Raw genomic sequence first — 15,659 nt, 5'->3', positions numbered from 1 at the left:
ATTTGAAAGAATAACATCGATACAAACCAATGTTTATTGCATGGGTTCAAAAAAAAATTACTGCTTTATTTAACAATGACTTCATCTTTCTTAAGGAAATTTCTTTTTTTTGTTCTTTCATGACAGTTTTTTTCCTGTCCTAGTCAAAACAGTTGTATAGGTGGCTGGAAAAAGATTCAAAAAGTTTATTGGTCTAACTTCATCCCTTAACACTTCTAAATGTTTCCTGATGCATGGCTATCCCTGACCTTTCTGTCTGTTTTTCTGGAAAGACTCCACTGAAATTTAACCCAGCATCATGGTATTTTTTCTTTATGATGATAGTCATGCACACATGCAGTATTCAAGATCAATCCTAAGTTTTTGTGTATACCAGTCAAGGATCAGGGTCTTTAGAGAACAGTTCTTTTGTGTAGGTGTTCTGAACCTTTCACAGCTACTCTTCCCTTCAGTGTCAGTAGTACTCAGGACTGCAAAATCTTCCTGCATTTGTTGTCCCCTTGTTGCATATGATAAAGGGCAAGGAGGTAAAGGGCACCTATCAAGATTAGCATCCTTAAGGGAATAACTTTGGATTTCATTATGTTCACTAATGTGTTACCACCATCATGGTATATTGATTACAGTTCTCCTTGGCCAGTAGTAATTACATGACATTTTTCAGTGTATGCTTGTATAACCCTTAGTTTTTATAACTGATAAGGTATATATTGATTAGTAATCGGACACAAACAGACAGTACGAAAATTAGTATGAATCACTACTTCATATATTCAGCCAACATTTTGTTTCTGTGCTCACAATTCCAGAGCGTCGTGTTCAGCAGCATATATATGTGGACATCAGACAATATGCAGTCACCCTTCTCTGCCTTTGTTTTCACCTCAGAAAATATATTTATTCAACAGAACTTCAAGAGCCTACAGAAGAAATATACGATAAGTTGGCAGTCTCCTTCTGAAGCACACTGCTCCCTCAGGCTACTAGCAGGTTGAGGCAAGATGATAGCTTGCCAGTGTCAAGTGATGATTTCCTGAGGCAGGGACCTAACAACCACCCATTTAAAAGGAGGCTGAGGGGAGCCTGCAGTCCCATAACAATAATATTGTTAATGTCACAACAAAGCATGAAGTACCTTACTGCTGGGACAGCTAGTAATTAAGGGCACTGGACTAATAATAGACGTAGGCCGTCTGTAAATCCTATGCATTGTTTCAATATGTGCTGCATCTACCAAATTTAGGTATCCAAAACACAGAGTTCTTGAGTTAAAAACCTTAATCTGCCCCACTCTGCCAGTGTAACAATCCTTACAGAAATCCTTTTTCACCTCTTCCCTCACTGAAGCGTGACAAAAATTTAAGATACATACTGAAGAGTCTCCAAGGCGCCAGCCAGCAGAGGGCATGGACGACACACCCAGTCACTGGCGGGTTCGTTACAATGCTTTCACTGAGAAGTTCAATACAGTCTTTCTATTCTCTTCAGCAAAGCAGCTGCTAGACTCTGGCCTACAAACAGAAAAGACAACTAGTCTCTCACTAATGCAGTGCCTCATTAGCAGAAAAGATGTACAGCTTATTCTACACGGTTTTTTTCCCCAAACATCTGGTATATCAGGACAAACCTAAAAATACTGGAGTGAGACATCACCTCTTCTCATGCTCTCCTCTGGAGATTTCATTCAGCTGAAGGCTTCTTCTCATTAAGATCTTCAGCTGTCACTAAAATCCATGCTCTGGATGGCAGATAACATGATCTGATCTCTTTGGTAGTACTCCAAAGTAGAAATGTGGGTTCCAAATATCTTGTTTCTCCCCAAATGTGGAAGTATCTGGATATGCAGTGTTGATTCAGGTCAAGTTTTGCTGACCACATATTCATAGCATCACCATTGTCATCATCTGAAACATAAGATCCATTGTTACAAAGTTTTATAGCACAAATAAGTCTCTGCAATGGAGTAAGCTACTTTACTATCACTTCAGAGACAGAGCACTTGGAAGACTCAATATGCTAGGTGCTGCATGGCCATGTAATACTGCTAAACTGGTCCTGAAGCATGTAAATCTCAGTAGACAAGACAGAAAAGTGAAATACTTTATCAGTGGTTAAATGTTTCCCAGAAAGATTAAGTGGCTTGTCTACAATCACATGGGATAATGAATTGTGGCCTTCTGTGCCCCAGCTCAGGCTTTTAGCTACAAGAACAAATATCCTCTGAGCTGCTAATTGTAGCAAGGTAGCAATATTTTTACATAACAATATTCTATTACCAAACTGTCTGCAAAATAACGAATTGCCTTTCATAATCATAGTTTTGCAAAAGATGTAACAGATTTTAGAACAATGTAACAGATCTTTGAAGTTGGACAAACTCTCCAAAACTTTTTCATATATTATATTTTGATCCCCTAGACACTGTAAAAGACTTCAGTCAGTGTACAGCTGAATTAATGTTTTAGAATTTATCTGCCCATCCTCTGCTGGCCTTTTATGATGATATGACTAAAGTATTTTTTCAGAATATGTTACTGTACCTGCAACATACTGTTTCTTTATGCTTCCATCACTATGAGCCTCAAGCACTACTGCAGAATTTAAAAATTCTTGCAAAAATAGACTGCTCAATTTTATGTGAGTTTTCCCCCATGCAGCAATCAGAACCACTTTATTCCCAGAAACCACTCTCACGAATGGACTGTCTTTATTCCACACATCGCCAACTGGGTGATATGTGGAGATGGGAGAAATTCTTGTATTTTTCAGTTTTAAGGCAGTCAGAAACATTTCACCTATTCACTCTAAAGTCAAGAAATGCTTTGGCTGAAATGAGTTTTTAAAAATAACATGATACATAGCAGAAAAATAAAAGAATAGTGTTTTGCCTGTGAATTATTTCCTGGTCCTTTTACCCATCCAACCAGAATAACCCATTTCCTCAAGGTCAACTTTTCCACCCATGTCTCTTACCTTTAATGTAAATGGTAACTGCCTGGTAACTTTGTCATTGCTGGCTGAGGCAAGGATGTAGGTATGTATTGAATAGCCATCCGGCTGCTAAGAGGCAAGTAAACCAGCAGAGTTCTGCTACACTCTCCCTCAATGCAGGATCTGATCAGGTTCCTCTCTTTCACCATGTCACCAGTTTTGAAGAAACTTTGAGAGGTGTACCATGCTCTGAAACTGCTGAAGACACCATCACTGCCTCAGTTTTAAGAGTGGCATCCAAAATTCTGACTCTAACCCAAAACACCAATGCTAGGGAATAGCATTAGGACAAAGGGACTACCTTTATGAAGGGCAGCACCTTATGCTACTGGGGGGAAAAAAAAAAAAGAGCCTCTTTTTGTTTGTCTGGGACTTGCAAGTTAAATCTGCCTGCTTTCCTCCAGATTTTATATTAAGAGAAGCAATGAAAAATAATTCTTTAACACTACCATTGGGTAGCAGCCAGCTCCAGTGCCCAATTTCCTTCTGGGAATGTTCAATTAAATTTATGAGAGTAAATAAATGACTATCTGTAAAAAAATCTTATCATTACACTGAGTCATTTTGACTATATCTACAAGCAGGGCATGAAAAAGCATAGTTTTTTACCTTTACAGCTAGCCCAGAACCAATAGCTCCTGACAGCAAAGTCACAAGAGCTTCCAGTTTTTGTGGTCTGGCTGATGTAACCAGTGAGGTTTGTCACAAATTGCATTCTCTAAAATGCTGAATTACCTCTCTAAAAAGAGCCCGAAAAACAAATTTTAAAATGTCTTGATGAATTTGCTATGTTTCAATAGCAGAAGTATCTATATTACATTTTTGAAGTGCCTGTATGAAAGTCCTTCATCAACCAATACCACCAGCATTGTAACCTTCTAGAGCATCATGTATAATTTCAGCTTCAGACAACTTCAGAGACTGACGGATGGATCCAGGTTAAGTGTTAGCTCTGTATTTACGGGGAAAACAAGCCTTTCTCTAATGCTGCATGGCAAGACACTACCCTAAATGTTGCTTATCCAGTGCAGGCAGAAGATTCCTGGTGAAGTGGCATGTCCCGTTGTTGCCCACTATACAAAACCATCGTCACAAGCATCTCTTGTTGAGGTAAGAAGCACGCTAAGGGAGACTCGCCAAAAACCATCAGAGAAGAACCCAAATAAAACCACGGTAAGCCCTGGATCTGAAAGCCTGTCCCTACATGATGAACAATTCAAGTAGCGTTTCATGGGAAGAGTGGAGGTCCTAGGGGCGTGAGAACAGCCATCACTACTGGTGAAAGACCTACAAAATTGATCCTGTCCAGGAGACTTAAGTGCACCAACTCTCATAAGCCAGCACTGCAAATGTGGCCCTCAGCCATCCTGCATTGGGTGCGGGGTGCTGCATAGCCAGCCCACGGCGGCAGACCTACACCGGGCCGCCCTGTCCTGCCACACTGCCGCCAGGGACCGGCTCTTCACCTCACACCATCCAGGCGGTGCCCCATGTGTCCATCATAAAATCACAGAATCATTTAGGTTGGAAAAGACCTTCAAGCAAGATCGTCGAGTCCGACCATCAACCATGCCTGCTAAACCATGTCCTGAAGTGCCCTGTCTACGCGCTTTGTGAATACCTCCAGGGATGGTGACTCAACCACTTCCCTGGGCAGCCTGTTCCAATGTCTGACAACCCTCTCAGTAAAGAAATTTTTCCTAATATCTAACCTAAACCTCCCCTGGTGCAACTTGAGGCCATTTCTTCTTGTCCTATCACTTGTTACTTGGTAGGAGAAACTGTTATTTGCCTGCTACAGCCCCCCTTCAGGTAGTTGTAGAGAGCGATAAGGTCTCCCCTCAGCCTCCTCTTCTCCAGACTAAACAGCCCCAGCTCCCTCAGCCGCTCCTCATCAGACTTGTGCTCCAGGCCCCTCACCAGCTTCGTTGCCCTTCTCTGGACACGCTCCAGCACCTCCATGTCTTTCCTGTAGCGAGGTGCCCGGCGTCACCCTGCTGCTCCACGGGGCTGGCGGTGCCTCCACCAGACCGCCTCGGCCCCTTCGGCCTCGCGGGACGCCCCTCCGCCCGCCGCCCCGGGCGCGGCCCCGCCCGCCATTTCGTGTGGTCGCCGCCCCGCTCGCCCCCCGCCCCGCTGCGGACGCGGCTCCGTCACCTCACACGACGGACGCCTCCCCGCCCGCCCCCGGTCAGCGCCCGACCCTGAGTCCAGCGCGGGCCCCCCGCAGGGCGCCCCGGCCGCTCCCCCGCCCCCGGCCGGGCCAAACCGCCCCAAACCCCTCCCCTGTCTGCAGCAAGTGGCAGCAGGAGAAGGGCGGTGGCGCCATCACGTGAGGGCCCTGCCTGGCGCTCGGCTCCCCGCGCAGCCTCACCGCCGCCGCCGCCCCCCGGCCCTGGCCCCGGCCCCGGCCCGAGCCCTGCCGCCTCCGCCTCGCCTCGCCCCGCGCTCCCATGCCCAGCAGCGAGGCGGTGCCGCTGGGGCTGGGCGCCTGCCGCAGGTCGGGGGCGCTGGCCGGGATGCTGGCGCTGGTGGCGCGGCTGCTGGAGTGGCTGCGCTCGCTGTTCTGGAAGGAGGAGATGGAGCTCACCCTGGTGGGGCTGCAGTACTCGGGCAAGACCACGCTGCTCACCGTGCTGGCGGTACGCTGCCGCCGGCCAGGCGCGGGGCGGGGGCGGGGGGCGCTCAGGGCGGCGGCCCGCGTTGAGGGGGCGGGTGGGGGGGGTGGTGGTGGTCGCCGCGGGGCGGTGAGGCGGGCGGCGGCGGCCCGGCGGGGCTGGAGGGGTCCGCCCGCCCCGCCCCGCCCCGAGCCGGCCGCTTCGCGTCGCTTCCCTCGGCAACAAGTGCGGGCTTTGCCTCCGCGGCCTGCGGCCGAGCCGCCTCCTGTCATGAGGTGCGGCGGTGCGCTGCGGAGGGAGGCAGGGAGGGGAGGGCGGCGGGCGGGCCGGGGGCACGAGGCAGCTCTGCCACCTCTTGCAGCCTCGAGAATTCCACAGCAGGCTCAGATGGGTGTGAAATTGTTGTAAGAGGGAGAGAGAAAATGTCTCCTGTGTCCGACCGCAAAGCGTGCCCATCTCAAAGCAGACTCCTGGGCACGGACTGTTGCCCGTGATTCAGAGTTGGCTTTTCACGGCCAGCGTATCCCAAAATAACTCGGAGTATATTGTGCATCCTCCAGGGCCACAACTCCCCTGCCACTGAATTTTCCCCTCCCATCAGTTGCATCAATATTAATGCCTCCCACAGTTCCTTCATCGCTCTTTCCCAGCAGTCAAGTCTGGTTTTTGGTGTTCCCTTCCCACTGTGGTGATGGCCTTGCAGCCTTGGTACCTCTCTTAATGCTGACACCTACCGTGACATTTTCCATTTTGTCACCGTGCTGAAATACGTTTCTCATCTTCGTTTGCAATGCTCTCCGCCCTTCTGCTTTGGGTCCATCCCGAAGATTTACTTTCCATTGGAAGATGGAAACAAATACATGTGTTAAATATGGTTACTACTAATTGTGAAGCTTAGTGCATGCCCTTTTCTGCAAGGTGATGACTGTTGTGAGATGTACTGCAGCTTCACCTGCCACCAATAAAGGTTTCCTGACATTCTTCACTCCTTATCCTGAAGAGTTACTAGATCACGAATCAAAACCAGACTGGGAGGTTTGTGGCCTAAAGTCAAAGAAATTGAAGCAATGATGACATGAGTATATGGTATTTGTTATTTGCTTTCACATACAGTTATGGATTAAGGGAAAAATAGGAGATTGTGAATTAGCGTGAGAGAAGAAGTGGAGAGAGAGCAGGAGAAAAAGGAATGGGGTAGGGAAAGTGCACGATGAAAGTATGTTTTGGGGGACATCAGCAATCAATAAACAGAAAATATCTGGAACTGGTATTTTAGTTAGTTTGTTAGGCACTCAGGCGGTCTTGGTAACACGGGCCTCCACACTCCTCGTGCCCATTGGAAGTGTTCCTCTCCCATGGGCAGGCTTTGCTGAGGAAGGGCGAAAAGGCATGACAAATTATATTGCTTCTTGGATTGATTTCATAAATGCAGCAAAGAAAAACACGGCGGTTCGGAGACCTCAGTAACAGTAGTGTGTGGTATTAGACTTTGCGCGTCTGTCTGCTCACTTATACTACGCCACCAGTGGAATGGCATCATATGTTTGTCTCTCTTGTGCTAGTATCCTGAACACCAGAGCACTGCTGTTACTGCAGGTCTGATTTTGCCAGCAAATGTATTGCTTAAGAATATTCTACAAGGCATCCATGTTTTCTGACTTGGGGAGCGTCACAGATTGCAGGTTTTGTAGCTTTTGGATCTTTCAGTCTGGAGATGACGCGCCATGATAATCACCAAAGAAGGGTGGTTGGAGAATTTGGGAGTAAACAATTTAGGATAAGGCAATGGATAATTGCTTACTCTCGACTACAGTTGATACGGGGATGGCAAATAGATTGGGAACTCTGTGTGCATTTGTGTGTATGTGGCTAGAGTCTGACAAGACGAAAGTAACCATTACAAAATAGTGGCTACTTCAAGTGCAAACTGCAATGGGTCATAAAAACAAATGGTAGGAAATGACTTTTTTCCACTTTGCAGTAGTATTCAGAGATCCTATCATGCTAACGCTGAATAAACACCCTTTGAGACAGTCTCGTCCCCGAAGAGTTTGAGTCATGTTTAGTCCTCTGTTACCAGTGGGAACCTTGGATAACGTCACTGCCTTTTACTATGGATGTGCACTGATGTAATGGAGTAGAATCTGGCCCATGGTTGTTGGTATGGTAGGGAGCAATGACAGTATTCATTGTCAGCTCAATATTCAGCAGCATTTAAAGAGGGCATTACAAACTTCTTATCATCAGTTATTTTCATCTGTGTCAGGATGTAATCTCTTTTTTACTGAGATACGACAATAAACTTGTTTGCGCATCTTGAATATTCACAAAAATAGGTAGTTTGTCATGTAAAACTTCCTTAGCAAGCAAAATGGAACAGACTTTTTTACTTTATGGTGCTTACAGCACTTGAAACAAAACACAGTAATCAGAGCTTTTGGACTAATGCGGGCAAAAGTTTCAACATATTACTTTATTTTTTTCATTGTGTGGGAAAATAAAGAAACTGTAAACATAATACTTTCTTTGTAGCTGATTCCTTTCAACCAAGATGGAAAATTTTTAGAGGAGAAAACTAAAGACCAATAAAGGGGACACTAATTCTTTGCATTCTATCCCCAATACCAGAGCAGTTATGATGGCTTTTTTAATTATTTTTTTCTTCTAGTTTAGCACATTACATATGGTGTATAATTTGCTGACAAAAGTGGAATCCTGAGGTTTTGAGTTTGTTTAAACAACAGCCTCCTGAGTCGGGAGGCTGGTTTTCCAGGCATTCCGGTGCTTGAGTAATGATGCTACATTCTAAGGGTTTATGTGTTCATATGTCTGTCCTCCACAAATAACTGTCCTATATATTTTAACAAATTAGGCAGGTACCTGCTACAGGAGATGGTTACTGATTGGATTTGTCTTACTCCATCCAATTAAAAACTTCTGTCACTGCTGGGTATGTGTATCTGTATGAGACTGCAGGTGCATTTGTCTTCACTGTTTTTCCTACTGCTCTTGACAAGTGACTGAAGCAGGGAAAGAGGAGGAAAAAAAGAGACTTTCAGAAACAAGAGATGGGGAAGATGTATAGTACAGAATTTAGCAAGAAGGTTCCCATAGGTAAGGTTGAACAAGTAATGGATGGAAGTTGTTTCTTGCCTGAAGGATCTCATTCCAACCCCCCAAATCTTGTGAGAAGATCAAGTAACTGTCAAAGGTTATACAGCTTTTAAAGTTCCAGATTAAAAATAATTAATCTTAGTTTGTGAACACAAACTGGAGGCGTAGTGTATTCTCACTCTGCCATGAACAGCAAAGAGAAAAGTTGCAGAAAGCGTACAAAGACCAGCAATAGCACTAGGTGTAGCTGGTGGCAACGTGTGCGCTGTGAGGCATGTCACTGCTCCAGTGCACCCTGAAGCTCTGATCATCCACTTCTCAGATGGGAGGGGACCTGTCGGAGCATGCCTGCTTCCTTCCTTGTCCACATACCCATATTTTCTTCCAAAAAACCCCCAGGGCACATGGGATGATGAGGTAGGTGAAAGGAATATGGGCAGATAGATATGGAAGGGCAATGGCAAGTCCAGGAGGTCCTGCTCTCCTTTCTGGATGACTGGATAACCAGGACTACTGTCTGTGTTACAGAGAGCGCCTGGGCTTCCTTGTAGACAGAACTGTTGAGTAACCAGCTGCATATCTTAATGCACCATGCCTAGGAGACACAATGCCTTATTAATAATACATTTTGAAGAAGAAGAATGAATAATGGCTTATCTACTTAGATCTGAGTTCCACCTTTCTCCTCAAAAGCTGTCTTCTGTAGTAGTGGGTAGATGTGTGTAAGGTTCCCGTTGGTGATGTCAAGCATTTGTCTTGTAAAAATATTTCTCTGAACTGGGGGAGGAGGCAGCACTTTGGTTTTATGTTTTGGGTTTATGGTGTGCTGAGTTAGTAGCTTGTATTTTTCTGTCTTAATGGTGTTCTCTTAGCTTCTGCAGTGGGACTCCTCTGCTGTCACCTGCTCAGAAGGAAAGGGTCTGCACGTAGTACTCTGTACATGAGTACTCTTTCACCATTTATTATATTTGGAGTTAAACCATTGGTAACAGTAGTGAGAAACTACAGGGAAAAATCCTGGTATAGTCAGTTTTATGATATTTTATCGTATTGGGGGTTGGACTACGTGACCTTTAAAGGTCCCTTCCAACCCAAACCATTCTATCATTCTACATTTTGACCGTGCTGCTTTCTGGTTTGCTGGAGGATCAAATGAAGAATTATCTGAAGTCTCGTGGTTTCTGGGGTGACCTATGTTGCTGAGGAGAATAAAAGATCGTTTAAAGGGGCTGAAATGAACAGTCTTCCTTGGTGTGACAATGCATTAATTGAAGTGCTGGCCAGTGCTCTTGCAGAAAATTAATGTCATGTTTTACAGTGTTGTAAAATAAAAATTTTAGATTGCAAACGAGAAACTTTTCTGCTGTGTATCAACTATGTAATAATAAATTTATTTTTTTTTTCTATTCTAGTCAGGGCAGTTCACAGAAGATATGATTCCCACAGTAGGCTTCAATATGAGAAAAATAACAAAAGGAAATGTTACTATAAAGGTAGGTGTGCATGTTTGAATTAATACAGAGTGAGTAACTAATAGACAAAGTGATTTAAACTTGGAATGTGAAAGCGTATGAAATTTCTTTTAAGATGATAGGATCATTTATCTGGTTTTATGGCTCAATAATAATTTTTTAAAGCGTATAGTTTTATATTTCTCTGTTATGTTAATGTGTTTGATTTCATTATGTCCACACCAGGCAGAAGCTTTGTTGTGCTCTTTCGGGTTAAAAAGGTCATAAGATTCTGAGATGGTAAGGGAGCTGAGTTGACTCCTGGAGGTGCCTTGCTTTTTTCCCTCTCCTGGCTGTAAGTGAAATCTGAAGCAACTTCACTCCTAACTTACACATCTCAGCGGAGAGTGCGGTTTAACTTGCATAATGTTAGCTATACAGAAATATAACATCTAACGTAAGTCAGTTGGGGGACCATCTCTTAGTCTTATAGAGAAATATAGATGATGCCACTTTGGTTGTGATTCATGCCATAGGCATCAAAATAGAGATAAATCACTCCAGTAGCATTAAGTCCCTCTCTGTTGTTTGATTATGAAGGGAGCCTGCTTGATGAGTCCAGATCAAATTCATAACTTCTATCTAAAATTAGGTGAAGGGAATACAGGTTTTTGCCTTTACATTGACTTTTCCCTCCTTTTCCTTCATTTTCTCTCCTTCCTCCCTCAGTTCTAAAGATACTCTTTTTCCTCTGGTTTGGTGTGACTCCTAAACCTAGGGAGGATTTTCTCAAATTACCTGTAATGTGAATATAAGCAGTTGTTAACTGTCTACCCATTCTATCTAAATTGCGAGCAGGTAAAGGGTGGTAACAGGGGTAATTGACTTCTGTTGGTTGGGAGATGTTGAAACTGAACTGAAACCCCCTAAACCTAAAATGACCATAGTGGTATAAATACTGTGACTGCCTGTCTGTTTCTGATCTTAGTATCTTGCTATACTTTTTCAAAATGTCACATGACTGTGACTGCTGTACATTTCACTTGTGTATCTACTTCTGTGTTACAAGCTTGCAGAATAATCAGTAGGTTCCTCTACAACTGCTTGTATGTTACAGTGCCTAATAAGCCAGTCTTTTGAAATCTATTGAAATGGAAAGTCTAATGTCACCCAACTATTTCCTCTCATCACCCCAACCCTCCTTTCCATATACCATCTTGAAATTCATGTCAGGTTTGGCTGAAATAAAAACTCTTAACATTACCCATGGTCTGATATTAATTTCCCAGAAAATTTTGGCAGATTGCCAAAAAAAAATGATGGCGAGTATCTTAAAACTAGATCCACAGTAAAAACTAAAAGACTTAAAAGGAAAATGGAATAAAATGTAAAATGGGGTAAAAGTAAAGTGGAGGAGGATCATTATTGCCTTGGTAACCTCAACTTGGTGACTTTGTGCATGATCATTATAAGTACATGATTAGAGCCTGCTCTGGGAGAGAATCTGACCTCACTCTTAGCACAGAGTAGGTGAGCAAGAAGACAAAGTAGCATCATATAAGCATTTTTAATTCACATGTTTCCTGAAAGGTAAATGATTGATAAAAGCCTAAACTTTATTTTCGTTGTAGATGGGGTGTGTGTGAGTTTCAAAAATCCAAACTGTCACATGATGAGCACTGCAGTACTCAGTGCCATGTGTCCAAACTCTTATTCAAAGTAAACAGTCAAGGCTAGCATTACTTTACACAGCAGGCAGCTCTCTGAAAACACAGAGGAATTTATATGGCAATATGAGTAAGCCTGTATCAGTTGGACTTTATCTGAGGAAAACATAGGTGACCAGAATCAAAAGTCTCTCCGCATTAATTCTTGCAGTCAACCCCCTATGCTCAGTTTATTTTGGAGATCTATGAATCAGAAAGAGTAAAAGGTAACTGGTCTTTCAGGAGACAGAAGTAGTGCACAAGGTGCATGTTCTGCTGAGTAACAGTTATGCAGCTTTTTCTTGTAAATGGAGGCTGTTATTTCATGATGCTTTCTGTTAGTTCTTATAAATGCTATGTTTGAAACTGGTGAAAAAACATAGATTTTCATCGATGATGAGGTTTCATTTCTGGTCTTGGCCCTTCTTCACCTCTGTTGTCAGTATATACAAGATCATCCAAGCTCTTCCTCATCTCTGCTGATTCATTTCTCTGTGGCCAGCTGTGCTTGTGGCAGTGCGTACACTACATTTAAGGTAAAGCTGGTAAGGGCAAATTGCAATTTACAGGAACATCTGCTTTGATTGCAGTAGGGCAGTATTCATGCTGCATAACAAGAAGGTATACTGATTGGCCGAGAGCTGTTTCCTTTCTTTCCTTGCCATGGAGTTTCCTGCCAGCTATCCTCATGCCCTTAGCCTCTCCTCATCAAACATATTCCCCTCTTCTACTGCCTGGTTTCTTTGTGCCTCAGCCATTTGCATATGCACACAAAGGCCAAACCCCACCTACCTCATTCCTCAAAATACCCACTCCTATCCCTTAAAGAGGAAGCAGCAAATGTCCTCTCTTAGTCCAGGAGTGAGTTTGTCAGCAAATGAGAAAAAAAAATTCTAGTCTTGGGTCCCTCTGTTGAATGTGTTTCAACAGCCATCCACGTGTTGCTGAGCAAAGAGCTGAACTCCGCTATAGAAAGAACATACTTCAGCCTAACAGTAGCTTGGTACATTCCTGTTTATCTTCTCCCAAAAGAATGCCTTTTTGATCAAAATCAGAACTTCTGAATATTTTTTCCTTTGGGGTCCAAATTCTGCTTTCCTAACAGAATCTTTCCTGTAAAGGGAAATAAAACCAGCCCCTCTTAAAAAAAAAAAAAAGTCACAAAATAACCTTTTAATACATCCACTTTTCTGCCTGTGGTAGCACTTCTAAACCTCAGTATGATGTTTCTCATGCTGCGGACAAACTAGAGTTACCTTCTGGGAAACCTAGAAGGGAATCAGGCCAGCCTAGTGAGGGTGGCAGAGATTAAAGTTCAGCTTTTGCAATCAGCTTAAGTAGATCATGGTGTGAGTTTTATATTCTACTTTAAGCATGGCCCTGCACCCTTGCACCCCTTTTCCATCAGCACCAGTGATCACATGGCAAAGCGGTAGTCATATCCACCAACTGATCTAGATGAAAGCAACCTCTAAAAAAACCAACCAACCAAACCAAACCAAACCCGCCCCCATGCTAGTTTCTCCCCAGTCAAATTACCTAAGTAGTGTGCTCTGGAAACAGCTGTGTGATTGCTGGTGCCCCCACAGTGTGGGAAAGCAGGACACAGACACAGGCAAAATGATGCATTTTGGGGGCAGCCTGGACAGATTGACTTAGCTGCAAAACACCATATTTAGAGTGCAGAATCTGGACAGGAAAAAAGCAGTCTCTCCATTTGGTGAGAAAAATGAAATTTTCCTTCATCCTTCCACTCTGGTAGCCGCAAACTTTTAAGCACAGCTAACACTGCCTGTTGCTAGAGGGCTGCCAGAATTATGTGTTCAGTACGCACAGATAGACTGCTTGTGGATTCAGATGGATCAGTGACAATATTTAAAAAAAATAATTGTTTAATGCTATATTGTTAGGATTTACAAACTGTGGATGGTGTTAAGTTTTCTAGTCCTTATAATTAATTCATGATTCATATTAATTATGAAAGAGAATTTATGGAGAAGTCAATGGGCATTGATATCAGAACACTCTGATTGATGTACTAATTTCCCCCCCCCCAAGATTCTGTTCATTATACACAAATTAACATGTACAGTAGCTATGACAGCAAATTAAATAGTGTATTTGCAACAAGAACATCAGGGGTACTGCCTTACAAGTGCAAATGCGTCGGAAGGCCATCCCATGCTTTCTTGACCTCTTACACGACAATGGCAGGTGTGTAACAGAAGGGGACCAGTGATAAAATTGTGATTAGCATTGTGATACGAAGCAGCAAGTGCAGACTCACAAGCAAAAACTGTTTGTTTCAGTTTAAGTAGTCAAACTGTCTTAAGTTTTCACTCATTCAAAGAAGTATTTTTTTCTTACTGTTCTTTCAGGCATGCAGCTGTTCTTTGTCCTCCTGCCTGAGTCTTCCCTTCTCTTTCAGAAGACCACATTTGTACTGATGCAGTACCTCCCACTTGAGCTTTAGCAATGCTTCCAAATTCACCTAGGAGAGGATTCTATTTTAATTATTCCTATATGTCAGTTTCATACACTTTTCATTGCATCTGCCTTTGTTTACCACTGATGTAAGAAGTCCATAGATGTCACAGTCAATAAAAAACTTACCGCATTCAACCATAGTTCATAGATAATCCACAGGAATAGGAATTTCCTTTCAGTTCCCTTGTTTTCTGTCTTTTGCATAGAAACAATAAGGCCATGATTTAGAGTTTATATAGAGAAAGCATAAAGGTAGTTGGAATGCTATACTGATGCTGCTACAGAATTGTCGGATGTGGAGGAAAATGAGAAAGCTGTTGATGGTTCGTTCAACTAGGCAAAGAAAAGGAATTTGCCAGTAGACAAAGTCTTCATAATAAAGTATTTTTTGAGCCAGGATAGTTCAAGTAGGTGAAGGATATAGTTGTCTGCACAAATGATATTGCAAGATCAAGCTCATGCAGGGAGGAGGTGTGTGAGTTTCTGTGGATCTGTGCCTTGTTTGACACTTTCATCTCAAAAGTCATGTTATATATAGTTGTTATAACAGAGTTGTTAAGAATAAGGGGATAATGCTAACAGTATGTTTATTAGTTTGAAAAACAATACTTGGTTTGGAAGCCAATCTGCACAGAAAATAATTAATCTTAATCAATTCTCGTGGTCTCTCTGCTACAACAGCATACAGTGAAGGTAAAAGGTGTAGGGAAATATGGCTGTTATGTATAGACGCTTACTTCCTTAAAAACCTGTCAAGATGAAGTACTTGTATGTCACTATTCCTCTGTCTAGGTAAGCTGTTAAAATTGTACAGTCTAATTGCTAGATAAAGTTTCCAAAATTTTTTTTGCTGTGAGGGGAATGACATCATTTGTTGAGAAGTTGATGACTGAAGAATGGTGAGGGGGATGCCTCTTGCTAGAATCCTTTGATGTACTATTTGCAGCCTGGTCAACAAGGATTCAGAGTGAAATTTGCTTTAACCTTTTTATCCCAACAAAGCAGGTTACCTTTCTTATAGTAATATTATGATATCCAACTGTCAGCTATTATTAGAATTCCTGGATGAAGTGTTATTTTACTAAACCTGTGAAGCCCTTCAAACATGGCAGGAATGATGTTCATGGTAAGCAGATAGGTCTTGCATCTGACCTTTTTCAAAGGTCTCAGGGGACACTGCAAAACAGAATCAATTAAACTTAGTATAAGAGTGAAGCTGAGAAACCATCTGGGTCAAAAATTCATCAAGTGAAAAAATGACATTGCAGAAGCGTAAGACCGATCACCTTAGG

The 15,659-nt window shown here is 43.0% G+C and overlaps 1 protein-coding gene across 2 annotated transcripts in view; it reads left to right on the top strand.

Moving 5' to 3' along the window:
* Positions 1-5,289: 5,289 nt before the first annotated feature.
* LOC142029844 (ADP-ribosylation factor-like protein 8B) overlaps positions 5,290-15,659 on the top strand; it is a 29,759-nt gene continuing 19,389 nt past the window's right edge. The window contains exons 1-2 of one of the 2 annotated variants that reach the window (XM_075024976.1): positions 5,290-5,633; positions 10,136-10,216. In XM_075024976.1, the coding sequence (XP_074881077.1) occupies positions 5,445-5,633; positions 10,136-10,216 (270 nt within the window). In that variant the 5' untranslated portion in view covers positions 5,290-5,444. The remainder of the gene's footprint in view (positions 5,634-10,135; positions 10,217-15,659) is intronic. The other variant, XM_075024975.1, reaches the window with a different exon arrangement.

The sequence above is a fragment of the Buteo buteo genome, chromosome 4, assembly GCF_964188355.1.
Source record: "Buteo buteo chromosome 4, bButBut1.hap1.1, whole genome shotgun sequence".
NCBI lineage: Eukaryota > Metazoa > Chordata > Aves > Accipitriformes > Accipitridae > Buteo > Buteo buteo.
Note: the sequence above shows the minus strand (reverse complement) of the source record. Positions and strands in the feature narration are given on the sequence as shown.